This window comes from Argentina silus (genome assembly GCF_951799395.1).
Source record: "Argentina silus genome assembly, chromosome: 13".
NCBI classification, from domain to species: Eukaryota; Metazoa; Chordata; class Actinopteri; order Argentiniformes; family Argentinidae; genus Argentina; species Argentina silus.
In genome coordinates, this window is record NC_139667.1 from 7,939,836 (window position 1) to 7,964,772 (window position 24,937).

The window sequence follows — 24,937 nt, forward strand, 5'->3', positions numbered from 1 at the left end:
GGAGAGAGAGAGAGAGAGAGAGAGGGAGGGAGGGAGGGAGGGAGGGAGTGAGGGGACAGACAGAACCCCATAGGGATGACATCTTAAGATGAAACATTGCAGCCACTCTTTCACAGCAGGGATCAATTGACACCCCTCATTCCCATCCACACACACATGTGCGTGCACACACACACACACACACACACACACACACACACTACATAGAACACAGAGTACAGTACTCGAGAGTAAAAAAAACAACAACTACATGTGGCGCTCTAAACAGAACAGCTAATTTCCCCTTTTGTTTTTTTTTGCTGATTGTGCTGCTGGAGAGGAGAGTGCTAAGGACTGGCAGGGCCATCATATCACTTACCAGGGGAAGTGAAGGAGCGGGAAGGTGTGTGTGCGTGTGTGGAGGGTAGAGAGCGCATGCTGTTGGTTAATACCTCTGAGGCTTGATACTGCAATAGGGCATAATACAAACCAACGGGGAGTTTAATGCAGAATGCTTGCATCTCCATCTCCTGGTCAATTACACAAGGGCTTAGGCTTTTCTAAAGCTTTTAATGAAATTGAACCGTAGAAATGGCTCAATATCCCTCATAACCTGCGATACAATACAATACGCTGACCAACAGTCGTGTTTTTACATCTGATTTACATTGAACCCAATGCTCAGTGACGCTGAATGGTTTTAAAGCGATGTTCACACCACTGAGGGTGTTATCATGTGTGTCTGATGGTCCTTGGTTGAACAATAGTGGGTGTAAGTGAGGAAGAGCTGCTCTTCTCTCATGCAGCACAGGACATTGAAAAGCTTGCTGTGAACAATTAGTGTTTGCGTCACAGTCATTTTATAATAGGAACAAATTACGTTGTAATTTGCTATAAAAGGCTAATATTGTGGCTCACTATGAGGCTCAATGAGAGTGCAGCAGATGCAAACGCATTTCAGCAAATGTATTTGAACTACCATAGACCGACATATCATGTAGAAAAGCACACTATGCATAAGGACGGATATATGCACTCTCCTCTGGCCTTTCCATTATACTGAACTATGAGACTACCTCTGCCCGCAGCCCGCAGCCCGGTCTCCTTTTCTAAGGCAGCATTCACATTAGTTCTGTTCTGAGTGTACCCTATAGATGCTACTGGGCGTATTGTTACAGCAGAGGTGCTCCCCTCTCTCCCCTCTCTCCCCTCCGCTCTTCACCCTCTCCAATTAGCAGACCTCCAGCTGTGCACCAGTGAGGATCAGAGGCTCTCTCTCTATTTGCCAAATCCATTTGTAGAGCGATTGAATCACTCCCTCGTCTTTTTTTTCTTCCCCCCCCCCCCCCTCCCCCCCTCCCTTTAGGCCTTTTATAGACCTTTTAGACCTTTTATTTCTAGGCCGTCAAACATTTTCATTTTTCTACCACCAGGTGGCATGATTGCACAGGAACTGGTTGCGGGCCAGTCTCTTATACCCCTGCCCCCCTGCCCCCTCATTTTCTCTGTCCTCATTTTTTTGCTTTTATGTCTCCATCCCCTGCTGTTGCCATATAGGCATTTCCTTTCTAATAACATTGTATGCAACAGCCGAAAGAGAGAGAGAGAGAGAGAGAGAGAGACTGGAGAGGAAAATTAAAAAGAGGAACATTTAACTTAAAAAAATGTAATGCCCCTCCTAATGCTCCTCCTCTTCAAACACACCAAGGGCAGGTCCTGTCGGTATAAATCCTCTCTTGCATGCACAGCTTTCGATCTCATTTTTCACTCTCTCTCTCTCTCTCTCTCTCTCCCCTCCTTCTTGGCTCTCCCCATGACCTGTGTTGAAGAAAGTAGAAGTAGCTCTGGTTAAAAGGCTTGGCGAGGTGTTCTGCATGGACATCTGAGCGTCTCTTTTTTTTTTTATGTTTGTTTGAGGGGGTACACTTGACCTCCCCTCTCTTGAGGAGAGAAAGATGCAGGAGAGACGGTAGAGAGCTGCTCAAGGCTGTCACTCAGAGTGGGTCCCTGAGCTGCTGCAGGGCGGGCTTGGCAGTCTCTGCCAGTCCTCAGGGAGTAGTCTGTCTCTGCCAGTCCTCAGGGAGTAGTCTGTCTCTGCCAGTCCTCAGGGAGTAGTCTGTCCCTGCCAGTCCTCAGGGAGTAGTCTGTCCCTGCCAGTCCTCAGGGAGTAGTCTGTCCCTGCCAGTCCTCAGGGAGTAGTCTGTCCCTGCCAGTCCTCAGGGAGTAGTCTGTCCCTGCCAGTCCTCAGGGAGTAGTCTGTTCCTGCCAGACCTCTACTCCACTCACACGCAGCCTAACAGGAAGATGAATGGGGAGGGGGGACAATGGCAGGGGAAGGAATTCGCACAGAAATGGCTAGAAGATCACCTCACAATGGCCTACGATCTTCTCTACTAGCTTTTTTGATTGTGTGATTTCCTAAGATTGGCTATTTATATGTTCCTGGCATCTTTCAACGTGAAAACTTGTTCTTTTGCTGTAAAGAGGTACTGTATGTTTTGATCTATTTGAATAAATCCATTTGAAGAGAAACAAGGATTCATTTGATCTGGAGGATTATCATCTTTTTCCCCTGCCCATAGCCACTTTGTCTTGATAGGTTCTCTCTTACCTTCACCTGTGTTAAACCCTCATCTCTTAAATAGAGAGGAACCTTGGATGCCTAAGTGCACTCTGTGGTTTGGGGGCCATTTTTCCGCTTTCTTTGCAACAACGACAATGCCACACACACATACATATATGTGTGTCACCTCTCCATGAGGTTCTGTCATGTCCTTGGCCTTTGCCCTATGATCTTTTGTTGTTTGTTGTTTAGAGAACATTGGTCTTTGTCTACCATCTACGTCAGCCATGTGATGAGTGGGACCGGAACATCATGTTCAGTTTTCAGTTAAAAAAAATAAAATAAAAGCAGATGCCAAACTTATACCACAAAACGTAGGGACTGATATCATCAATCATGAATCGTGTGGAGGGAAAATAAATACTAGTAAGGCCTTAATGTCTTTATCTCTGATCAAAAAGAGGCCAGACACCATCGTGACTACCATTGCTTCAAAACTTCTAATTATATTTCCAACTTGCTGGTGTATTCCTAGTCTTCAGCCACTCTAGAGAGAAGATAATGCTGATTGTGATTTGTATCTTCGGAGCTGGGTGGGAAGGAGCGGGATGTGCAGGGGGCGTAGGTGTTTGGAACGGGGAAAAGACAATACAATTAAATGATTAACGCACAGCAGGGCCACTGACAATTAAAACTATTATAGAAATTAAAATGACATTATGTCACAGCGGAAATCTGATGATACCCGTGTCGTCTTTTTTAAAAAGCAATTTTCATAATTCCAATAATTGAAATTACAGCATATTCATCCATTTACTGGGTGAGGAGGGCTAAGAGAGCCTACTAATGAAATGCAATCATTAGCATCCAAACAAAGTAATTGGCTAGTCCTTTATCCCCCTAGATAGGTGATAAGGCACAATCACCCCCGTCACCCCCCTCCATCAAAATGCAAAAACAAGTCATTAAAGCACAGACAATGATGAGACCAGAGCTGATCCTGCACTGTGCACCTCTGAAAACAGCACTGATTGCCTTGATTAGAGACCTTACTGTACCCTCTGATTTTGTTTATGGATACTTTTACCGTCTTTTAGAAGGATGAGCGAGGAGAGAGGAGAGGGGAGGGGAGGGGAGGAGGGAGCGGGAGGGGGGATGTTAGAGAAAGGAGCTATGTGGTGTATGTTGGCGGGGCAGGGGTGGGGGGTAGCAAGTGTGAGTTCACTGACAATGTGAACATGTTTCGAATGTTCAAGATGTCTTGGTGAGACATTCAAGGTGCTTCAACACATAATTGATTCTAATCAGCGGCGAGGCAGAAGAGACAACCGTTGACGAGGCTCTGCTGGGTTTTAGAGTTCTGATAAAGTAGCAACTAAGTTTGCCATTGAGAGATTATACACTTCTTCTTGTTGGATAAGAAATAACACTGCATCTCATTCATTGCCCTGTACAGGTGCACGAAGCAACCTTCTACCCATCAACAGTAATCGGTTCAACAATGCATACTTATGTGTATGGTAAGAGTTTTGTGTGTGACCCAAATCAAACTGCTCCACTGGGAAGAAGCAGAGAGAGAGGAAAAGGGGGACGGTGGGGAGAGGGGGGGGTTAAAGAGGAGGAGAATGGTTGAAGGGCTTGGATGGAGAGCCGGGGAAAGATGGGCACATGGAGAGTCTTGAGAAAGAGAGCCCTTCTTGCTCCTGCTCTTGTGGGTCTCCCTCTTTCTCTCGCCCCTCCCCATCTCCCCCTTCTCCCTCTCTCTCTCTCTCTATCTCTCTATCTCTCCTTCTCTCTCTCGCCCTCCCCCCCCCCCCCACAACACACACACACACACTCTCACCACTCACTCTCTCTCCCTCTCCGGACCCTTGGCTGTCTCCTCAGGCAGTGCCTTCCTCTCTGCATGCCTCTTATCCCCCCCGTCACATCAGGGCTGCCATGCCTAGAGAGCTTCATTAGGCGCTCCCACAGAGTCAAGGACATAATGCAAGAGGCCACCCAGACCAAAAAAAGAACCCACTGGAACCTTTCTCTACCTTTTCTCTACCCTCATTAACACCCCACCCACACTTTTTTTCCTCACCTTCTTCACTTCCAACTTCAATCTTCCCACTCTTTTCCTGCTTCCCTTCAACTTTTCCATGGCCCTCAAGGTGGTTTAAGGATTTTGTCCTGCCGAGAGGGAGGCCATTTTACTGGTGGGAGATGACAGCGCCAGCCACCTCTTCACACCACCTTTACGTCGGCTGATGAGGGCAGCAGTAACAAAAGAAAGAAAGAAAAAAAGCACCTTTTCTTATAGCTTTGGCCCTGGACCCTCCTATTCCATTTTGTAGTCTGTGCTTATGGGTTTTTCCATCTCAAAAGATCAACATATTTCTTTCCTGCCATCATCTACACTATTTCTTTCTAGCATTTTCTCCCCCTCTCCTTCTCTTTATGCCTCTCGTTTCTTATTCCTCTGCAAATGGGAAAACTGTCCTTGGTTGGATTCTGCTTTTCAAAATAATCAATTCTCTTTTGTACACACTTGCTCTGACCCTGAGTATTATGTCTACTGTCTAATGTGGTCGCAGCCCGTTATCACACACACACACGCACACGCACACACACACACACACACACACACTAAGTCCTGCTGTGGCCACAGATGTGCTGCCTGGCATTGAGAGGTAGAGGAAGGTCTGAAAGGAATGAAATGAACAGACCTGGACGTTATGAGAGAAATACATGCAAATGTTATAGATTCAAGAATATGAATCTCTGTCATGACTGTGAGCATCTGTAACCCAAGGCCCAGGGACAATAATGGAGCTTAGTTGCATGGGAAAATCAATTAGTTGTCGCAACAATAATCCAAAACATACACATTTGTGAAAAACCATAGACAAAAGACCCCACCGTTTGAGATCACAATAAGAACTTAAATGGACAGACCCAGCCCAGAACACAGCCACGTCGTTACAATGGACAGAGGCAAAATACAGATAGCCAGAATCCATTCCATTCTCTATTACCCATTCTGTCCACCATACCTCTACCTGTCTGTCTCAATGGTCTTTAATTGCACATGATTTTCACTTGTTGGTATGTCTCACACCCGATACAAAAAACCAAAAGTCTTGAAAAGGCAAAAATTAGAGAATAATGAAAGAAGAGAGGGAGAAAGGATGGAAGAATGTCTCTGATTAGTGTAAGTTTCCTGTTCGTGGCAGATCATCGGAGAGTGGCGTCCATTGTGTTCATTGTGCCTGCGTGAACATTACGGGGAACAGAGAGGGTAAAGACACAGAAAGGGAAAACGCACGCTGACATTTCTTAATCAAATACGGCAATCAGGAGACTAACCAACAGTGTGCCATTTACAATCCCTTTTAATTCATAATCAAAACTGAAAAAAATGAGAGGGACATCGAAAGAGAGAGGGGGAGAGTGAGAAATTGAGAGGGGCAGAAATGCAGGTCATTACATCTCTTTTTACTGCCCCGATGAGAGCAATGTAGAATTAATCAGTGGCCATTAGGCTGTATTTACTCACCGCAGCGGGGGCTGGGATCTCTCTCTCTCTCTCTCTCTCTCTCTCCCCCACCACCACCACCACCACCACCACCACCACCACAACCATTTGGATACAATCCTGATATACACTTTTTCCTTTTGTGTGTGTGTGTGTGTGTGTGTGTGTGTGTGTGTGTGCGTGTGCGCGTGTGTGCGGAGGTATAGTAGGTACAGTACAGTGGGAGCATGGTAAGCAAGCTGACACAAGATGGGAGCCAGGGTGTCTCTCTTAAATCAGTCCCTGTAATCCTCTGAGGAGACGGCATGTGCTCTTTGGTGTTGACTCAGACCAAACATCACCCCCTCCTAATGCACCTCAACCATAACTCACCTCTCCATCCTATCAACCACAGCCACTGTATTGGGGTCTCTCACTACCCAGGGTTTGGGTGGGAAATAGGCTGAATCCTGTACTGGAGTTGAATCTCGTGCTACTCTGTGATTTATCATACCTCGGGTGTAGCAGGTTGAGGGTCAGTTGTGGGTGTCCAGTCAGCCAGGGTTAGTTCTCCTTCTCCAGGTGAGCCGGCACTTCAAAGGCCCTGGCACAGGTTGACCACGCCATTACAGCACAAAACCTCTTTAAACAACTGATAGGAGCACAAAGGAGGCCGTGGCATACTTTCTGAGTGCGATATGAGCAAACAGTTAATGACGTTTGCTCAAGATTACCACCGTCTCACCACCAAAGGAGTCTGCATGAGAGAGAAAGAGAAAGAGAGAGAGAGAGAGAGAGCCTGGAAGAGGGGAGAAAGAACAAAAGAACAAAAGAGGGACAATTCAGAGCTTTAGTCATTTAAGTTCACTTTGTTGTCTAGCTGTTTGTTGGGTGTGTCAGAGGAGTGGAGGAATGTTCTGTTTACAAGTGAATCATTTGCTCACTCTCTGATGGGACGATTCAGCCCACGGCTAGTTGGATGTGGACCAATACACAAAGCTTGTTATGATTTCAAGTTATGTGTCAAATTCTTTTCATAAAAGCGTTGGGTGTAAGAGTAGCAAGTGGTTGAGGATAAAGAAGCAGCAGACACATTAGGTTTGATAGCCTGCTCAGTTGTGGTTGGTCGCTACGAGAGAACAGGACAATATGTGATCAATGAAATTGGCTGTCTGGTATTTAGGTATGTCTGAAAATGCTCCTCGAAATCTGCACAATTGCCCGGTTACTGTCATAATCTGCGTCCATATAAGAGACGTTGTCATTTTGCAGAGGTGGGTGGCGGTGGCGGTGGCGGTGGCGATGGAATAGGTTATTGTGGCAGCTGATTGCCATTTTTCTTCGGTTCTTGTGAGCTGTCATCTTAGCAACTGACAAGAATGTATGTAAATGGACAGGGTCCTGATGTAAAGCGTGTCAAGAGAGCGTGCAATGGTGACGTGGAGAGGTTCAGCAACTTGACAATTAAAAAACGACAAAAGGTTACAATGAATAACTGGTGTAGGAGGACCTAAGCAGCAAAAAGAGTTTTGGTGCACTTCAAGCGTCGAGCATACTTGACGCTCTCTTCTGACGTTTCACATCTCTCTATCACATTGGGTCTCTAGTCACATGGGTCTCTCTCCTCCAGATCTTAGACAACAGGATCTCCTCATCGTCTAATCAGTGTATGAAAGGTAAACATAGACATACATGTATGCAATATAACACAATTCATTATCAATCTGCTAGTTCAGGTGCAGGATTCCCTATAGCCTATAATGATAAGTAGCCCAGCTGGTGTGTTGTATTCGATCATTGTTGACGTCAGTCCCACACGGCCAGGGTGTATCTGTGAGGGGTGTCTTGTGTTTCCCCCACACCCTGAATGCTGAGGTGTGACTGGGGGTACAGCCTCCCGCTGGAAGAGAGCCAGACAAGATGGGCATGAGTGCCTAGGAGACAGACCAGGCGGAGGAGGAGCAGAGTGAGCGGATCTCTAAGAACCGCAGCTGATTTCTCCCGGAACGTGTAATTTTCTCATTTCCTCCACAAGCGGTTCGGCCCTACACCAATTAGCACAGGGCTCTGACCTCCGATGCCTGAGCATGAGACATGGTGATGCACGACGAGGCAGATTTTCAATCAGCTACTCACTCTTTTTTTCTTTAATTTTTTTTTTACTTTTTTTTTTTTTTACTTTATTATTTTTTTTTTTACAGCCATCAAATCACAGACATATACATAATTCATACACCTGAGAAGGGAATGGGGTTTATTATGATCCTCCAGCATTGAGAGTATGATTATACATTCATTTAAGCTGTTAGACTTTACCTGATAAGAATAGGATGTATTTACGTCCCTCTCTCTCTCTCTATCATCTCTCTCTAGGACACTGCCGTTCCACTGTATCAACCTGTCATCATATTCACAGTATCAAGTCGCCTGTCTTACAGGTGGTAAGATTGCAGAGAAGTTGTATATATGGACTCCTATTACCTGTATCAATGGATCTTCCCAATATTAATGATATCATTAAGTATTACAATAACTGTGTGAGTGTGAGTGTGAGTGTGAGTGTGAGTGTGAGTGTGAGTGTGAGTGTGAGTGTGTGTATATACATACTTCAGATGGTCCCCCAATTACCAAGACCCACTGTTACGCAATACCAGATCTCACCATGGGGGGGTGGGGTCATACCAAAGAGCCACCTTCATGCCTTATCCACACTTGAATACCACAGTATGAATATGAGGAGAGGGAATCTGAGGATGATGCCATCTTCCCTTATCACAATGACACTTGTTATTGCGATAGTGGAAGCTTGGGAATACATTTAATAACCTCCATTAGTCCATTTCCTACCTCACTTTCCTGGTCTGGTCATCTGCACTTCTACCTAGATCAGGAGGAGGATTGATATTATGTCTAACCAGTGTACTGATGATGGCTGTATTGTTTTTATGTGTGTGTGTGTGTGTGTGTGTGTGTGTGTGTGTGTGTGTGTGTGTGTGTGTGTGTGGGGGGGGGGGGGGGGGGGTATGCACATGTCTCTCGGCCTCTTGGCCTCGTCCTTTCATTGCTAAGAAACCATCCATTCTGTGTAAGTAATCAGAGCTGTGCCTCCAGGAGCCCAGCCAAGCCTCTCATCCTTGGTCTGCTCAAGAGCTGCTTTAATTAGCCATCATACCACAGATGGAATCGATTTTTCCCCTCCTCCCTCTCTCCCTCTCTCTCTCTCTCTGTCTCTCTTTCCATCTCTGCTGCTTCTTTCCTGCACCCTTCTTCCCTCCCATACACAAGTCCCATAATTGCACTGGAACAGTGCCAGGCAGTGAGCCCCCAGACTGCAGGCCTCTCCTCCCCCTGTGTTCTCCCCTCCTCAGCCCCTGGTCTCACCTGCTCAATACCTTATTAGTGTCAGGATCTGTGGAGAGCCATTCCGGATTAACTAAAGAGATGTGAGATTGATTCCTGCCCCTGCAGATAAAATTGAAGTTATGTGTGTGTGTGTGTGTGTGTGTCTGTTTGTGACTGCAGGGATGTATACGTATGTATGCACATGCATGCTGTGTGTGTGTGTGTGTGTGTGTGTGTTATGGAGTGTATAGCCTTGTATGTATGAGGGTGTTTCAGACGAGGCCTTACTAATTAGCTACCTCTGAAAGCCCACGAGCCCCTGCCTCTGTCACAACAAATTAACCCCCTTCGTTTTATAGTTTCGCTTACTGTAATGTAGTGTGTTGCTATGTTGACAAACCCCTCGCTCTGAGTAACCCCTTTTATCATGAAATTCTAATCTCAAATTCTAATCTGGAGGGCAGTCGTCACAAGAAATGACCTGTTCTGTCACTCGACCTCTCTCTCTCAATTCTCCCTCCTGCCATTCTGTGTAAATAGCCCCTCTATTGATTATTCATGGTGCCGGCACGGCTATATATGTCAATGAGTATACTGAGGCAGCCGATTGGGTGAGAGATAGGTGAATTTGTTAGGGGGAGAGCGGGGAGGCAGGGGGGAGAAGGGGGGGGGGGGGGGTTCTCTTCAGGATTGTGCTGTAATCACAGGCGTCCGTCTACATGGCACATCTCAAGAGTGGTGTCAGCTGGGCTCTCTTCTCTCTGCTAATAGCAGGGGGTCAGGCCTCTCTCACAAAGAGGTGCGTTTGATCCCCCAGGTATGGGACGCGCAGGGGAGGGGTGACTCTTCTGAATGCTAACAGGGTGACCTTTAAGCTGTGGGGTTCATTTCGATGTGATGTGTGTAGGCCTATGTGTTTGATATCCAACCTAATGGTGTCTGTGTTCTGTGACTGTACGGTAACATTACAGTGTGTATTACTGTGGTTTTGTGAATAAAGTATTTGGGTGTTGGGCAACACTTTACATTAAGGTACCCTTTATAAATGGTTCATAATTAGTTAATAAATTATGTATAACTAGTTTATTATTAAATTATGAACCATTTACAACCAGTTATAACTCATTAGTTAAGATTGTTTGATATTTCACTTGGTGCTTGCCAAATAGGGAGCTTGCAATCAGGAGCCAGTTATTCATGCTCTGTAAATGCAATTAAAAATGCTTTGAAAACTAACCCTGATGTGAAATCGTGCAACATTATTTGCAATTGTTGCAGTGGTTGAAATATATATATAGTACATATCTCAATGTATTTACCATTCCATTTTTTATGAACTAAAAACACATAATTGTCACATATTTCACACAAAAGTATATTGCAATACAAGTGATTTCTGATCTACGGTATTTGTCGACAAGGGCCATGAGGATTAAATTACAATATTGAATCAGACAAATATAACACAAAAACTATGCATTATTATATTATTTTAGATGAAGTCATACCCTACAGAAAAACCAGCCATCCCACCACCAATCAAAGATAAGTTTAGACAAAACTCAGAGCTTGGCGACGAAACTATGAAAGAAAATGGTTGTTGTCTGTAGACAGGTGCATAGCCTTTGTGGTGTATGGTTGGTGTTGTGTGGCGTGTGGTGAGTTGTGTAGCACCGCCTGTACGGTCCCAGGGCCCAGCTGCCGTTCTGGAGCAGCAGAGTCAGATCTCATTGTGGTGTGATTTCCTCCTCTCCTAGCAGATGGAGTGTTTTTGTCAGAGCGAGGGCCACTGTGATTGCCTCTTCGCCACCGGTGTCAGCCCAGGATAATGCTGTGGCCGCCCTCCCAGGAGCAGAACAGGATCAACACAATCCAATTTATTTTTCCTCTACCAAAATGGAATAATTTGACGGAGACAACCCTGACAGCCGGCATCCACGGCACAGGGAAGATAAACCACAGTCAAAAAACAGCCATTATGGCAAAAAAATTGGGAGAGAGGTGTTCCACCTAACCCCTCCGCCCCGCCAACTCTGCACAGGTGGAATCTTAACAACTATGTCAAGTTACAGATGGGTGCCGGGGGCAGGATGGGGGAGCAGGGGGGGGCTAGCAATCTCCCAAAACAGTGCACTTAGGAGGTCCGCATGAAAGATGCATGCACACAGATTACATACAGACGGAGAAAAAAAAAATACAATCCCAGTGGCACCTACATAAGGAGAGAGATCGTGGGTTTAGTGTTTATGGTGACTTCATATGAGCTGTGTTGTGAGTTATACCGTTACCTGAACTTTAGAATCCTAATGGCCCTTAACCAAAGTGTGTTGGCTGAGTGAGGGAGGGAAGCTATCCTCCCTTAGAAAGGGGTGAGAGGAGAGCATGTGGGGGGAAAAGGGTCTGGGAGCGATTGGAGGGCTGTGACGTGACTTAAACATATTATTGTGTCATAGACAGTTCAGTAGAATGCTAGCCTCCCCTTCTACTATGTCCTCCAACCATCACATTGCGCCCAGTGTCCCCAGACAGACACCTATGCTGTTTTTGTTTTTTTTGGGGGGGGGGCAGCCTTAGGGTTGATGACAGGCTGGGGGTGGGATGGGTGCAGCCCTGCTCCCCTGGGTATTTTGTCTTCCATTCCCTCAGTGAGTGGAAAAGAGAAACTAGCCCCTTACAGCACCTCCGACCACCTCAGATGTGCAGCCTAACTTGAATTACAGCAGAGTGTGTGTGTGTATATATGTGTGTGTGTGTGTGTCAAGGAGAAAGAGAATGTACATCTACTGTGTAACAAACTACAACATGTCTGAATATTCCACTTTACTTAGGCCTTTGTATTCAAACTGTTTCCATTCCTGTTGTCCGATGCCATCCATTCATGTCAGAATATCTTTCACACATATGTATTGGTCAAACTGTGAATAAGAAAACAGATGTGACATTGTCACAAAAAAAGAACAAAGAGACCTAGTGTGACAGTACTTTAAAGTATAACAGTATGAATGTAGAAACATATAGGTGTTGAGGAGTGAGGGACAGAGAGTGTAGTGAGTATTACTGAGGAGTGAATGACGTGAACTGAACAGTGGCTGTCCAGCAGGGGGTGAGGTGGGAGTGGGGGTGGAGATGGGGGGCTCAGGCAGTGACTGGGCCAATGCATGGGGGTTTGGGGGCTAAGTGTCTCATCAGCATCCAGCTCAGGTGCCGGGGCCTACATACTAACTATGCCCTGACTTGATTGTAATTGCCTGAATTCGGCTCCCGCTGATCCATCCTGGCAATATCACAGGCACATTTTAACTCCACAGAGCCTGGAGGCTGTGAAAGGGCCACGAGGAGCAGCAGCTGACTGCCTCCAACACCATTCCCTCTCGGCATCAGTCTCCATGGTCTGTCTAGTGGGGTCAGAGGTGTGTGCACCCCTCCCAGGGAGTGCTTGAAAATAAAACAGGTGTGACAACACACACACACACACACACACACACACACGCCTACGCACGCGCACACACACACGATAGACTGGACAGCTTCATGTCTTAATGTAGATCAGCGTAATGAAAAGTTCCCACTCCATATAGCTTGTTAACCAGCTTTAAGTGGGTCAAAGACAAGTCGAACCATCAACACACACGTCTATTATGATGTGGATAACAGGTATTCAGAGGCATGTGGCATGTACAATACAGAGCATTCAGGAAAATCATAAGTGGTTATACTCGTTCTAATTCTAGGTTATGAAAATAGCCCAATTTCAACTAAAAAATAAAAAATAAAATAATAATAATTAAAAAAAGATCCCTTGGCAGCTTTAGTACACCGGAAAATAATTGACTGAACTGTAAGTCTCTAGCACCAAGAATTGTAGATACAATTCAAAAACTAAAAAAGAGCCATAGATTGCTCAGAGAAAGTTTCTAGCAATAAGTACAGACATTTGGTTCCTGAAGTCTATACTTATAGAATAAACGGGTTCTCTACAGTTCAGTTATTATGGCTGGGCTATCTTTTGTCTTTTTGAGCCATTTGTGAGTAGCTATGAATGAATTAACCCTTTTTCACCAGATTCAACAAAAGCCAAATTTATTACTGCATCAATCCAGATTGAGATGAAACAGAATTGGACATGACACATTATCCATCTCCCCCCGAAGGCTGGCTTTGGAGCCTGCAGGTCCCGATCAACAGGGTTAACTTTAAAACTTCCCCCTGTGGAGCTCCTCACTCTGTGATAATAGCCCTGGCCGTAATGAAGACCAGCCCGGCAACCAACAGGTGGTCCCTTTTAAAGACCAGAGTCACAACACTCAGGACAGGGAAGAGGAAAAAAAAAAAAAAAAAAACTGCCATGGCAAAATGTGTCAGAATCTAATGTTCTGCAGATTGAAAAGCCTGTTTTCTGTCCTTTGTTCCCTGAGAGAGATTCAGCCTTGTTCCTCATTGTTCGGGGCACAAACGAGCAACAGTCTTTTTTGACACAGAGCCACCGGTGAATAAAGACTGGAGCTGACTAGTCACAGGAAAAAGCTTTCTTTTTGGAGGGTTGAAGCCTGTTAAGAGTTTGTGGGTTATGAATGGATATGAATCTCTCCTTCTGCCCCCCATATAATGCAGGGGTCACCCATACAGGAGACACAGAAAAAACCTCCCTGGCTTTTACCGAGGTTCCAAAGAAGTCTTAATCACATAATATGAAATAAGCGAGGGAAGGAGAGAGGGAGATAGATAGACAGACAGACAGACAGGGAGCACAGAGTCAGTGTAGAAGTGCCTCTTTGTTCCTCTTAAAGAGCATACCTTGCCCACCCAGCCGCAAAGTAATTACTACTGACACTTGGGTTGACTTTGTCATCTTGAACCTCACATAGGAATATGGAATGAACAAATTAAAATGTGTACATAATTCAAGACTTCACCTCACGAAATGCTTTTAGCAATGACTTTTGTATTTCATTGTCAACTCGCAACATCATCTGCGACCATGACCCAAGCTAACTAAATCACACAGGATGACTTCTTCGTTCCCTAAAACTCTAGACCTAGGCTACAACAGCCGGCAGCTAAAATCATGTCATTGTTCTCCTGAAACAAAGCAGACAGGATAAAAATAATGAGATATTTAGTGAGCAGTACTTCATCTGCCCATTAGTCTGCATGCTCAGCTCAATAGCCACATGATGGGTGGATTGCAGCTAGACATGCCTCCAAATAAAGCCTTTTGTCCATGTCCATAATCCATTGGTTACACTCAGACCAATTTGTTCTCATTAACCCATATAAGGGGCCTGTGTCTGAGACAAAAGCTCTAGGGGAACAATACGCGACCCCCTGTTCACATTGTCAACGTGCTCACGTACTCCCCTCACACTGCCATGTGGGCCTTGTGCCCAGAAGGTTCACATCTATGAGAGAATGACAGGGGGAGACCAGGGTAGGAGAGGTACACCTGAAAGGGAAAGGTTCCCCCATTTCCACAGTAAGAATGGAATATTATCTTCCCAAGACACAATTGAACATTTTGCTTTTGTGTTCAGGTCACTTCATCAATCAGTGTCATTGAGGCACCTCTCACAATTGAGAAGTCGCAGAATCGTCGATGTGACATTCTCTGATGAAAAGTTAAAAAAAAAAAGTGAGAAAAGGATTACTGTACTGTGATTTAAAGTCCACAAGAAATGTTCAAATGTGACAAGCTTTTTTTGAAACCCAATTTTCAGAACACATGTTCATTTTGAAGACACACCGAGTCCAGTAGCACTGTACACATCTTGTAATGTAAGTATACACAATACTTGTGAGAAATGTAGTAATAAAAATGTAATACTATAAAGCATGGTAGCTGTCCGACACAAAGCAATTTCCTTAACTGCTGGTGTGTTTGGAGTAGGGCTCCACACATTTGCTGTGCAGAGATTCAGTAATCAGGTAATTTGTAGTAATGACTGCCATCAGCAGTTGCATCAGGTGCTTCTGACACACCGCAATTACAGACAAGTCAATACATTTGTTTGCAAAGCCTACATTGGCGACACTCTCAAACTCTCCTCATATACAGTACCAGTTAAAAGTTTGGACACACCTTGCCAAGAGTGTGCAAAGCTGTCATCAAAGCAAAAGGTGGCTACTTTGAAGAATCTAAAATATAAAACATATTCTGGTTTGTTTAACACTTTTTTGTTTACTACATCATTCCATATGTGTTCCTTCATAGTTTTGATGTCTTCAATATTAATCTACAATGTAGAAAAAAATAAAAAAAAATAAAGAAAAACCATTGAATGAGAAGGTGTGTCCAAACTTTTGACTGGTACTGTCGATGGACATTGGAAACAAGACAGTCATCTGAAGTAGCATCATTACAACCCAACTGATCTTTTTTTAAATCTTCGGTAACATTTTATTTGGATAGTCCACTACAGATGGTTTATAGATGATCAACCGACTAACAACATGCTATTAAAATGTCTGCTAACCCCAACCCTTACCAAATAATGTGGGGCCCCATCTTCTTTGTGTCTGTTGGGACAGGTCGCAAGGGGACAGAATTGCAGAGTGAGATTCAAGGTTCATTCTGAGCATAGCAGGTTTGGAGTGCCCTAGCAACCAAAACAGTTCCTAGACTTTCTAACTCGCATTGCCACTTTCTTTTAAAATTTGACAGGATAATTAAGAGCAACCTGATTAATAGTATGACTAACACTGTGCATGTGCAATGTGTGATTAGACATGAGTCAAAGCCCTATTCAAGAGGTTTGGCAAAGGAGAAAAAAAAAATGTATTTACAAATTAATCATATTCCACTTAACACAACCATTAAAGGATAATGAAAACCCACAATGTTGTTTAACTGTATCGTGATCCTTTAGGCTCGAGCTAGCAGAAAATCTAACTGCCTCATTATTCTCATACCAATATACACATAAAAGCGTGTATTGTGATGTTCCTGCATTATTGAGTTGACTACTGTATTCTGATTTTCTGAAGACAGCTTGCGAGTAAGAATTTCATTGTACTGCCATACACTCCCTGTATCCCAGTACATGACAATAGAACTCTGAAACGTTAAATAGACAATGACAAACTGCTGCTCTCAACAATGAATGTTGCCGACCATGATGGTGTGAGTGAATGTCTGCAGTCAGAGAGGACCTTCTGTTTCATATGCAGCCCCATACTCGTTCACCCTCTTCAGCAGGGCTGCTTTCATTGCATTGATCTTCCCATCCAACTCTGATAGACTGCAAGCCTGTAAACATGGCAGACAAGAGAAAGCATAGTCAACCTACCCAGTCAAATACACACCCACACACACACAAATGTGATAGTCCGGATGTCTACAGCTTCATGTCTTATTAATGTAGATCAGCGTAATGAAAAGTTCACACTCCATATAGCTTGTTAACCAGCTTTAAGTGGGTCAAAGACAAGTCGAACCATCAACACACACACACACACACACACAAATATCATGGACAATTTCAGTCAGAGGTCCTTCCTGTTATCAGAACACAGCTCACCTGAGAAGAGCCTGACTTTAGTCGCTTGTGCAGGTAACTCTGAAAGAGAAGAAGAAGGGCAAGAGGTTAGGCAACGTTCCTGATGAGCACCAGGTCCAAGAAAAACAGCTAAGAGCTACACAGCTTCTTTTTTTTTTATTTTCTTTTTTTATTATTACTACTATTTTTATCCATGGACCTCAGACTAAATAAACAAGTGGAGAAAAGTATGTTGTAGGTACCACAATCATCACATCCTACAACTTCCACTATGTCCATGTGGGTCAAAGTTGCCTCAATGTTCTAGTATGGACCCACTTTTTTTTTTTTTTTTTAAATATTAGTGTTGTTATCATGGACAGACTATTGAAACCTCTTCAGCATATGCTTCCAAAACTATTTGCAGAAATTACTAAAACTGTTGCACTCTGAATATAAAAGATCAGACCGGTTTATCCAAAGACACACTCAACCCTCCCTCACTGTGCTCTAACAAACACCCACCCACCCACATAGATACATATACACACACACACACACACACACGCACACACACACACGGACATGGAGAGCAGCACACTCTCAGAAGCGGAACACCAAGCTGAGAGAAGCCAGTGTGAAGAGGCATGCAAGCAACTCAAGTACACTCACTCAGCTAAATTTGATAGGCTACAATCTGACATGGATGATATATTCTGGTGGGGGGGGGGGAATAAATCCCCCCACTGTCAGATATTCACAGAACGGGAGAAATCTAGGTCTCACTATCGAGACAGGAAAAAGCACACAAACATACTAAGTCATCTTCATGTTAACACATAACACATAACCATTTTACCTCTCACTTCCCTCTAAACTGGTGATCCTGAATTCCAGAGAGCTGCAGTACTGCAGGCTTTTGTCCCAGCTTAGCAATGAGACACCTGATTCAGCTAATCATCCATTTGAAGATCAGTTGATTAATTCAGGTGTGCTAGCACTAGGCTGGGACAAAAATCTGTACCCACAGCAGCTCTCCAGGACCAGGAATGAGCATCACTGCTCTAACCTTAACCTTCACCAGGTTAGTCTCTGACCACGGCTACAATGAATGAGGGGATGTGAGAGAGGATATTAAAACACTTCACAGACACCAAAACACCAAAACTCACTGTGGACTGGAAGTATTCTGGAGAGAGTCCGTCCAACTCCAGAATGCGATCCTCCAGCTTCTTTAGTCTCTGGTACACACTTACAGGCACTGGGCCCGCTGGAGCAGAAAGGGAAACATATGTTGTTGGACAGATAGGAATGACATTGGATCAGGATTTCTTTGGGTGAGACAGGTCTCTTTTGGCCCCTTCCTAACCTGTTGGGAGCTTTAAGTGGCTCTCAATGTTGTGAAGACGCTCCTCTATGGCGGGGTTCCCACAGTCTCTGGATACTGGAGCCCTCTGCTGCTCTCCTGCCTCCCCCAGACCTCCTCCAACTCGAGTCTGAGGCCCGTAGGTGTTCACTACGCGAGTGACTGTACAGAAAAGACAGAACAAAGAACTTATTAACACTGGCCTCAAGAAATGTCAACAAGGAACAAATCAACAGATAAATGTAACGCAAAGGTTATATTGCACCAAACTAAATAAACCCTAAAAATTGGGTTTATCATGAAAGCAAAACCGTGCCTACCTTTGACATGACTTTTAAAGCCTGGGTAGGGTGTGAATACAGCATCTGTTCTGGCACAGCTGTTCTCTATAACATAAACAGAAGAATTAATATGTATCTATGCAAATAAATTATACACATTACACTGTAATATCCATCTCTACACCAGACAAATTAACTCATTCATGGCTGGTTGTTTTTATGGGTGCCTACCAAGTGTTTAAGTACATTTTCAACCAGACACTTAAAACTGAGAATTACCTAATTTCTCAGATTTTAATTTCACATCTGTCTCTGTAGAAAAGAAAAACCCTCTCCCTCAAGTTGTTCTAGACAAAGCTGGTTTTATTTTGAGGCCAAGTGTGTTAGCTACTTCAGGCCACACTCTCGGAGCAGTTCAGCCTGACCTCTCGCCTGTGGAAATCAGCACTCTCCCAAACATTGGCAATCTGTGTGCAGGCACCCCTCCACCCAACCCCCCCAGCCAGCCGCCCCCACCACCCCCACCACTCCCATTCTCACCCTGATTGCAGTCGATCACGTTGCAAAACTCCCGTACATTGTTTTCATTGATCTCCAGCTGCTTACGCTCTATAAATGCAGATATCCTTCGGTCAATCTGTGGTTGGAGAGCAGAGAGGAGACACAACGAGAGGGCAATAACAAACTCTGGATTGATTGAGGTATTGATAAAAATCAATCCACTGTCCATTTTTGTCTATTTAATGCTAATGAGCTGGTGTAAGCAATGGGGGAGACTGTAATTCTCATCTGAACAGCACACAGAATTATTCCAACCCCCACCCCAGAAATATGGAATTGACTGTCATCTCGAAATGACAGAGTACAAAATACTGTTTTATTTATTTGGCTACAAAAATAAATACACAAGGAAATACAGGTCCTCTTGTCCTTCATCCATATGCAATCTCTGTGAGTAATGAGCAGCCACTTCATAATCTATCACAAGCCTGGCCCTCACTCAAAGCCCTGCAACGTGGGCCTGCTCTCCAAGACTGCAGCCTCTGAAGGACCCCTTATTCTTTGCTAAACTGGGTTATCAGGTCTTGATCAAGCATTTGACTACATTACTGCATGTGCGCATACTTGGGGACAATTACACATTATTAATTTGCTTAGCAAGAGAGTAGAGCATTCAACAAACTGAAGTGCTGCTACAGCTGACCAGTAGCCCTCTAAAGCCTCACCTCAGACTTGCCAGCTCTGATCTGCACGTTGAGGTCATCAGCCTGCAGCGTGCCCTCATCAACCTCTGGCCTGCCCCTGCGAGCTGTGGTTGGAATGTGCTCCGAGTCTGAGATCATCATCTCCTCCTCCGACGACACTGTGGCAACTGCGTCATCATTGCAGCCTGCTGACATGTTACCTTTTGCAGATGAGGACTGGTCTTCTGCATCCACTAGTAACTTAAGACTTTCTGACACAGTCTAGAGGACAAACAGAGACTGTTATAGGGACACAAAGTATATAGTAATGTAGTAAACTATAGTTTAGAGATAAAATGACACCAGAGACAAAAAATAAATAAACAGCACATTGAAATGCAGCCCAAGGTTGGTATTGTAATATTGATGTGTGGGATGCATATCACATCATCTTTGTTTTGTTCACATGTATGTGGGCAGAATTCCTGCATCACTATTTACTAATCTTAGGGCTCAATCCAGATACTGTCAAACATACAAAGTACATATAGATGTCTGCAATGTGCATTTCTTTTCACGTTGCTACAGTAAGTACCTGTAGTTTGGAAATGTGTTGCTGTAGACAGGTGAACACCTGCGCCGGGTGAAGCGAAGTCACATCCATGGCGCTCACGCTGGAATTGACTTTCAAAACAGCTTCACCTAATTTCAGCTTTCAATGAAAAACAAAGACATTTTTTCGACTTGTTTCCGCATTTCTACAGTTTTCGTTTGCCTTTTGACAGAAGCTCACAAACCAGTGAATACAAAAAAATAAAGCGAATTAGGAGGAAAAACACACAAGTGTTGGAATGTTACAATGTGTGGCTCTGGTGTCAATGGGCTTTTTCTTGTTACTTTGTCTTTGTTATTCACGAGCTGCTGAGGTCAGTCTACTGTAAACAGAACTGTTGGGGAGCAGGCTGCAACAATGTAACCACTAGCTATATCATTCCATAGGGAATTGCATGTGACAGTTTGTACCAAATAGGATCTTCTTTGCTCGTACACATGGGGTAAAGAAAAAAACATGAGCACTTGTACAATTTCACAAACGCGCGCATTGTGACCAATGTGACTGAAGCTACTGTAGCTAGCTAGCTAACAAAGCTTGAGTATCATCAAACCAACCAACCTCAGTCCCGAAGTCAGTCAACAGATTCAAAATCATGCGAATACAGTCTTTGTAACTAGATATCTCTTTCCCGGACGACACAATTTGACCAACATTTCTCCTAGTTTTATCAACTAATACGTTCTTCTCACTCAGCTCCATCTTCTCCGCCATTGTATTTCCGCATTTGAGGCTTAGGGCTCACTGATTGGTTAAAAAAATATGTTTTCCCCTCGTCAACACGTGGTTCTCTCATAAAACACTGAGTTGGTCATCATAAGAAAACATTAGAAATGCTATTTTATATCATATAGGCCTATACAAAACTACAAGTAATGTATCTATGCATTTAAATTGTCTACCACTCATCCGTGAATAAAATGGAATAAAATAAAATAGAATACAGTAGCTTTAATTTTCCCAGGTGAACTACAGATCCAATATAAAATCACAATATTACACATTTAGGCCACAATAAAAAGACAGCAGCACAATTCACGTAATAGTATACGTGAAAATGTTACACAGATGCAAACACAAACAAAAAGTTCGATGTAGAATAGGACAACATGGGATGATTCATGCTTCATACAAGGATGTATTTCAACAAATCAAATAAAACGACTTACATTTGCTCTGATGTCATGTGTCTTCAACAGAATATCCCATTAACACAAAATCAAAGACAGAGTTGGAATTTCTTCCATATAAGTTCCAAACTCATTGAACCGGAAAGCAGATGACACAGACTGCAACTATTTAAACATAGGAGGACAAGTTAACTTTAATTATTGATTCGCTTGTTAAAATATAGGGAGCAGCAGGAATTCGAAAAAAGCAGGTGTTGCAACAACAAAGTGAACCAATGTGATCTCTGAGAGCACTCCAGATAATTAAGAGCTATTATTTTATTCGTGTCATTATAAAGATCTTTAACTTTAACTTAGAGCACATATTATTTGGTCACATTTATTGGTATGTTCCAAGTCTTTAATTATTCAGACGAAACACCAAAAGCTATATTGAACTGTATGACCCACACTCAAATTGATCATGCATCAGTAAGAATCAGCATGTATTATTTTAGGTAATTGATGCTGGAAATTAAATTCATGTCTCTTGTTCTCTGTTCAAAATGAATGAATACTGCATATCATCATTATTCTTCTGTATATTCTGGTCCCCAATAGATACCCGCAAAATAAGATTTGGTATAAAATACCAATTAATTAAACATAGCAATATTACCTGAGTGAATAGTTTGGCATAAGAGAAAGATCTCTGGTAAGTCTTTTACTATACATTTACTATATTATTCTTCATCATCTACTTTTAGGAATAAAATAAAAGACTGGTCACTCAATTATAAAAACACCGTCCATCAAACCATAGTGGGGGTGTGTGTGGGGGTATTGGGGATGGGAACCTGCCTACAATGGTGTATTTTTCCGTGTTGAGTGACTGTGGGAAAATCTCCTTCCTCTATTCAGACATTTTTTCCTCCTTTTTATATAATGAGGAGAGAGACTGATGAAGGCAACAACAGAAAAAGAACAATTACCGGCAATAAGAAAGCACGAGCACTCAGCGCTGAACTCCATAATGTTCTCTGGAAGGGTTAATCATTTTAGGAAGGGGTTTGAAGACAAGCCTTTCAGTTTAATTCAGTTCATTTCTGGTGGGGTTTTTTTCTTCCACCAGGAAGGGAACTGTAACACTTGACATCTTTTGACATGCTGAGCTATTGCTGTATATTCCCACGCAGCAAGGAGCAGGGAAATTAAAAGCTGCTCATTTCATTTGTCTGACGGCTGATTTGATACTTAAAAATATCAAATCCTTCTAAACTCAAAGAAATAAGAATAAGACTGAGTTAGTTATGATTCTAGTACTATTCTCTGCTTTTCTATTAAGCTATGTACTGTTAAATAGGCTATGCACTGTTTCTGTTGAACCTTCAATTACCAATAAACAATGATAGAAAGAGAAAAGGATAAGAAACCTCACAATTCTAGACATGCCAAACAACAGAATTGATAAAAAAAAAAAGCTTCTGTCAAATTATCTTACCACATCTCCATTATTTTCAGGTTGGTTAGGAATGGGTTGACTGAAAAAGTCCATACTTGATGGATACAATTAATGTTTCTAGCTTGGTTCTGTATGAATGGTGAACAGGAATTGGGGGCATTCACAGGAATAAGGAGTTTCTGTTTTGGGACAAGGAGGGGGTTTGGTGGCGGCGTGGGGGCGGGGGGGGGGTTGCTTGGGATGGAGAGGGATTGTGGCTGCCTCTCGCTGTTCTCCCATCAGCCACCTGCAGAAAAGCAAAGGCTCGCTTATTTACCCTGTATGCTCTACAGTGGCAGATGATGTTGATGGAGCATGAGACAGAGAAAGGAAGACAGGGGGAGGAAGACAGAGAGCAAGAGGAAAGGAGAGAGACAAATAGACTTGTCATCAACCACTTTCTTCTGTTCAAGGTGCTGCATTGGGATCACAGCACACCTACACTCCTCTCTAGAACACATAGAGCAGGTCATTAATGTTTTGGCATTTTAGGTATTTTATTTCTTTATTTTCACAAAAGAAAACGACATGCTAGTTCTATTTGACTAACATTTGTAATTGATTGTGTAGTCCCATGTGGAATATAACAGTGTAGCAGTAAAACAAAAGGCAATATCTGGCCACGTGTTGCAGATGCTCATTAGCAGTGAAGTCTCCAATAACCATGCTCTATTCTAATCAATGGGGGTGAACAAGCACTTATACAAAAATAATAACCCAAAATACATCAACACAATAATCAATAAATAAAACAACAACAAATTACTAAACACATTAACCAGAGGTATTAAATATAATTACGGTAGTATCACATTATGCCTAATTGAACTGCTTGCAAAGAGGTGAAGTTCCTTGGAACTTAAGATAGTGAGAGAAACAGCTTCATGTGGTTTTCTTAAATATAAGTTGCTGTGTTAGAAAAAATGGAAATGTTCAAGAGGAAGCTATTGTTACTGTTAAGTAACTCACCAGGGTCTGAGGTTCATTGCTTTAAACCACTTGGAACTGTTGAGAGCATCAATGATATAGAGTGATGAAAATACTCATGCGCTTTTCACAGCCTGTTACCGTTCTTACCTACCACTGTGTTATCAATCAGCCAACAGCATGAGTAGAACATACTAACATCAGCGCCGCAACGTGTTCAATTGCACCTCTTGATAAAGATTCTGTTGCGCAGGTAGAGAGATTCAAGAGCCCCCTTGCCTGACCTACGCTCAGATCTTTTTTCTTTCTGTCAACCGTGTTTCTCTTCGATACAGTACATACTGTAAACTTGGTAGAATAGCTATGACAGAGATGAGTCAACACAAGTCAGAATACCTATAGAAGGAGAGAGAGGGAGGAGGGATAAATAGACAGGCCCTAGTTCTCTCCGATGCAGCTGTGACAGTAACCTGGGGAGCCTAAATAGCAGAAGTGAAGTGCAGTGAGGCGGAGTGCTCCAATCACTCTGTAGACTTCCCCTGAGAGGGTGCATGTTGATAGTTGTCTGGTTATTATATCCTCAGAACTATGGGCACTCGAGTCTGGAAGAGGGCTGTCAGCCAAAGCTGGATATTGCTGAGCATATTCGATATTCATTGTTTAAATGACAAGCAATTAATAAAAGAATCTGACTAACGCCTTAAAAAATACTTTGTTTTGTTCTTTTCCTATTGGCAGCAACAGTGGTCATAATTTGCACCAGTGTGACTTGCAATGTTAGGTGTGTGGCATGTGCCACCATGGATGGACGTTTGATACGGAAGATAAACCAACACAAATAAAATACTGTAACGACCCTAAGGCCCGTTAGCAGCTCCGCCAAGGGAGTTAACTCTCTTGGTGTTGTTGCTAGCGCGGCCGGTTTGTAAGCGAAGATTGTGAGTTTAATACCCACTTAGAGCAAGCTGCTCTACCCCGCCGTTCGAAACAATACTGTATGTGGAAAAAGTGAGCTTGAGCTAGAGGACTGCCAGTCAATTCATCCTATGACCTGAGGGGGCAAAGTGTCTTAGTAAATAGGTTAAAGGATTAGTAGCTGAA

General features: G+C 43.4%; 1 protein-coding gene across 1 annotated transcript; it reads right to left on the reverse strand.

Annotated features, from left to right (window-relative positions):
- Positions 1-15,182: 15,182 nt before the first annotated feature.
- Positions 15,183-21,006, reverse strand: mbip (MAP3K12 binding inhibitory protein 1). Its single transcript, XM_083683611.1, has 9 exons — positions 20,861-21,006; positions 20,282-20,398; positions 19,729-19,968; positions 19,043-19,139; positions 18,542-18,607; positions 18,225-18,383; positions 18,028-18,125; positions 16,898-16,936; positions 15,183-16,626 (listed from the first exon to the last, which is right to left on the reverse strand). The coding sequence occupies exons 1-9, from the start codon at positions 20,999-21,001 to the stop codon at positions 16,519-16,521; spliced, it is 1,065 nt and encodes a 354-aa protein (XP_083539737.1). The 5' UTR covers positions 21,002-21,006; the 3' UTR covers positions 15,183-16,518.
- Positions 21,007-24,937: the final 3,931 nt, after the last annotated feature.

What these genes read in the sequence shown, in the direction of transcription:
- mbip (XM_083683611.1), bottom strand. Translation starts at nt 21,001, where the DNA reads ATGGAGCTGAGTGAGAAGAACGTATTAGTTGATAAAACTAGGAGAAAT. An exon ending in CCACTTAAAGCTCCCAACAG is followed by an intron (nt 18,126 to 18,224) that starts GTTAGGAAGGGG and finishes TTTCTGCTCCAG; the next exon opens with CGGGCCCAGTGCCTGTAAGT. An exon ending in TAAAGTCAGGCTCTTCTCAG is followed by an intron (nt 16,627 to 16,897) that starts GTGAGCTGTGTT and finishes CCATGTTTACAG; the next exon opens with GCTTGCAGTCTATCAGAGTT.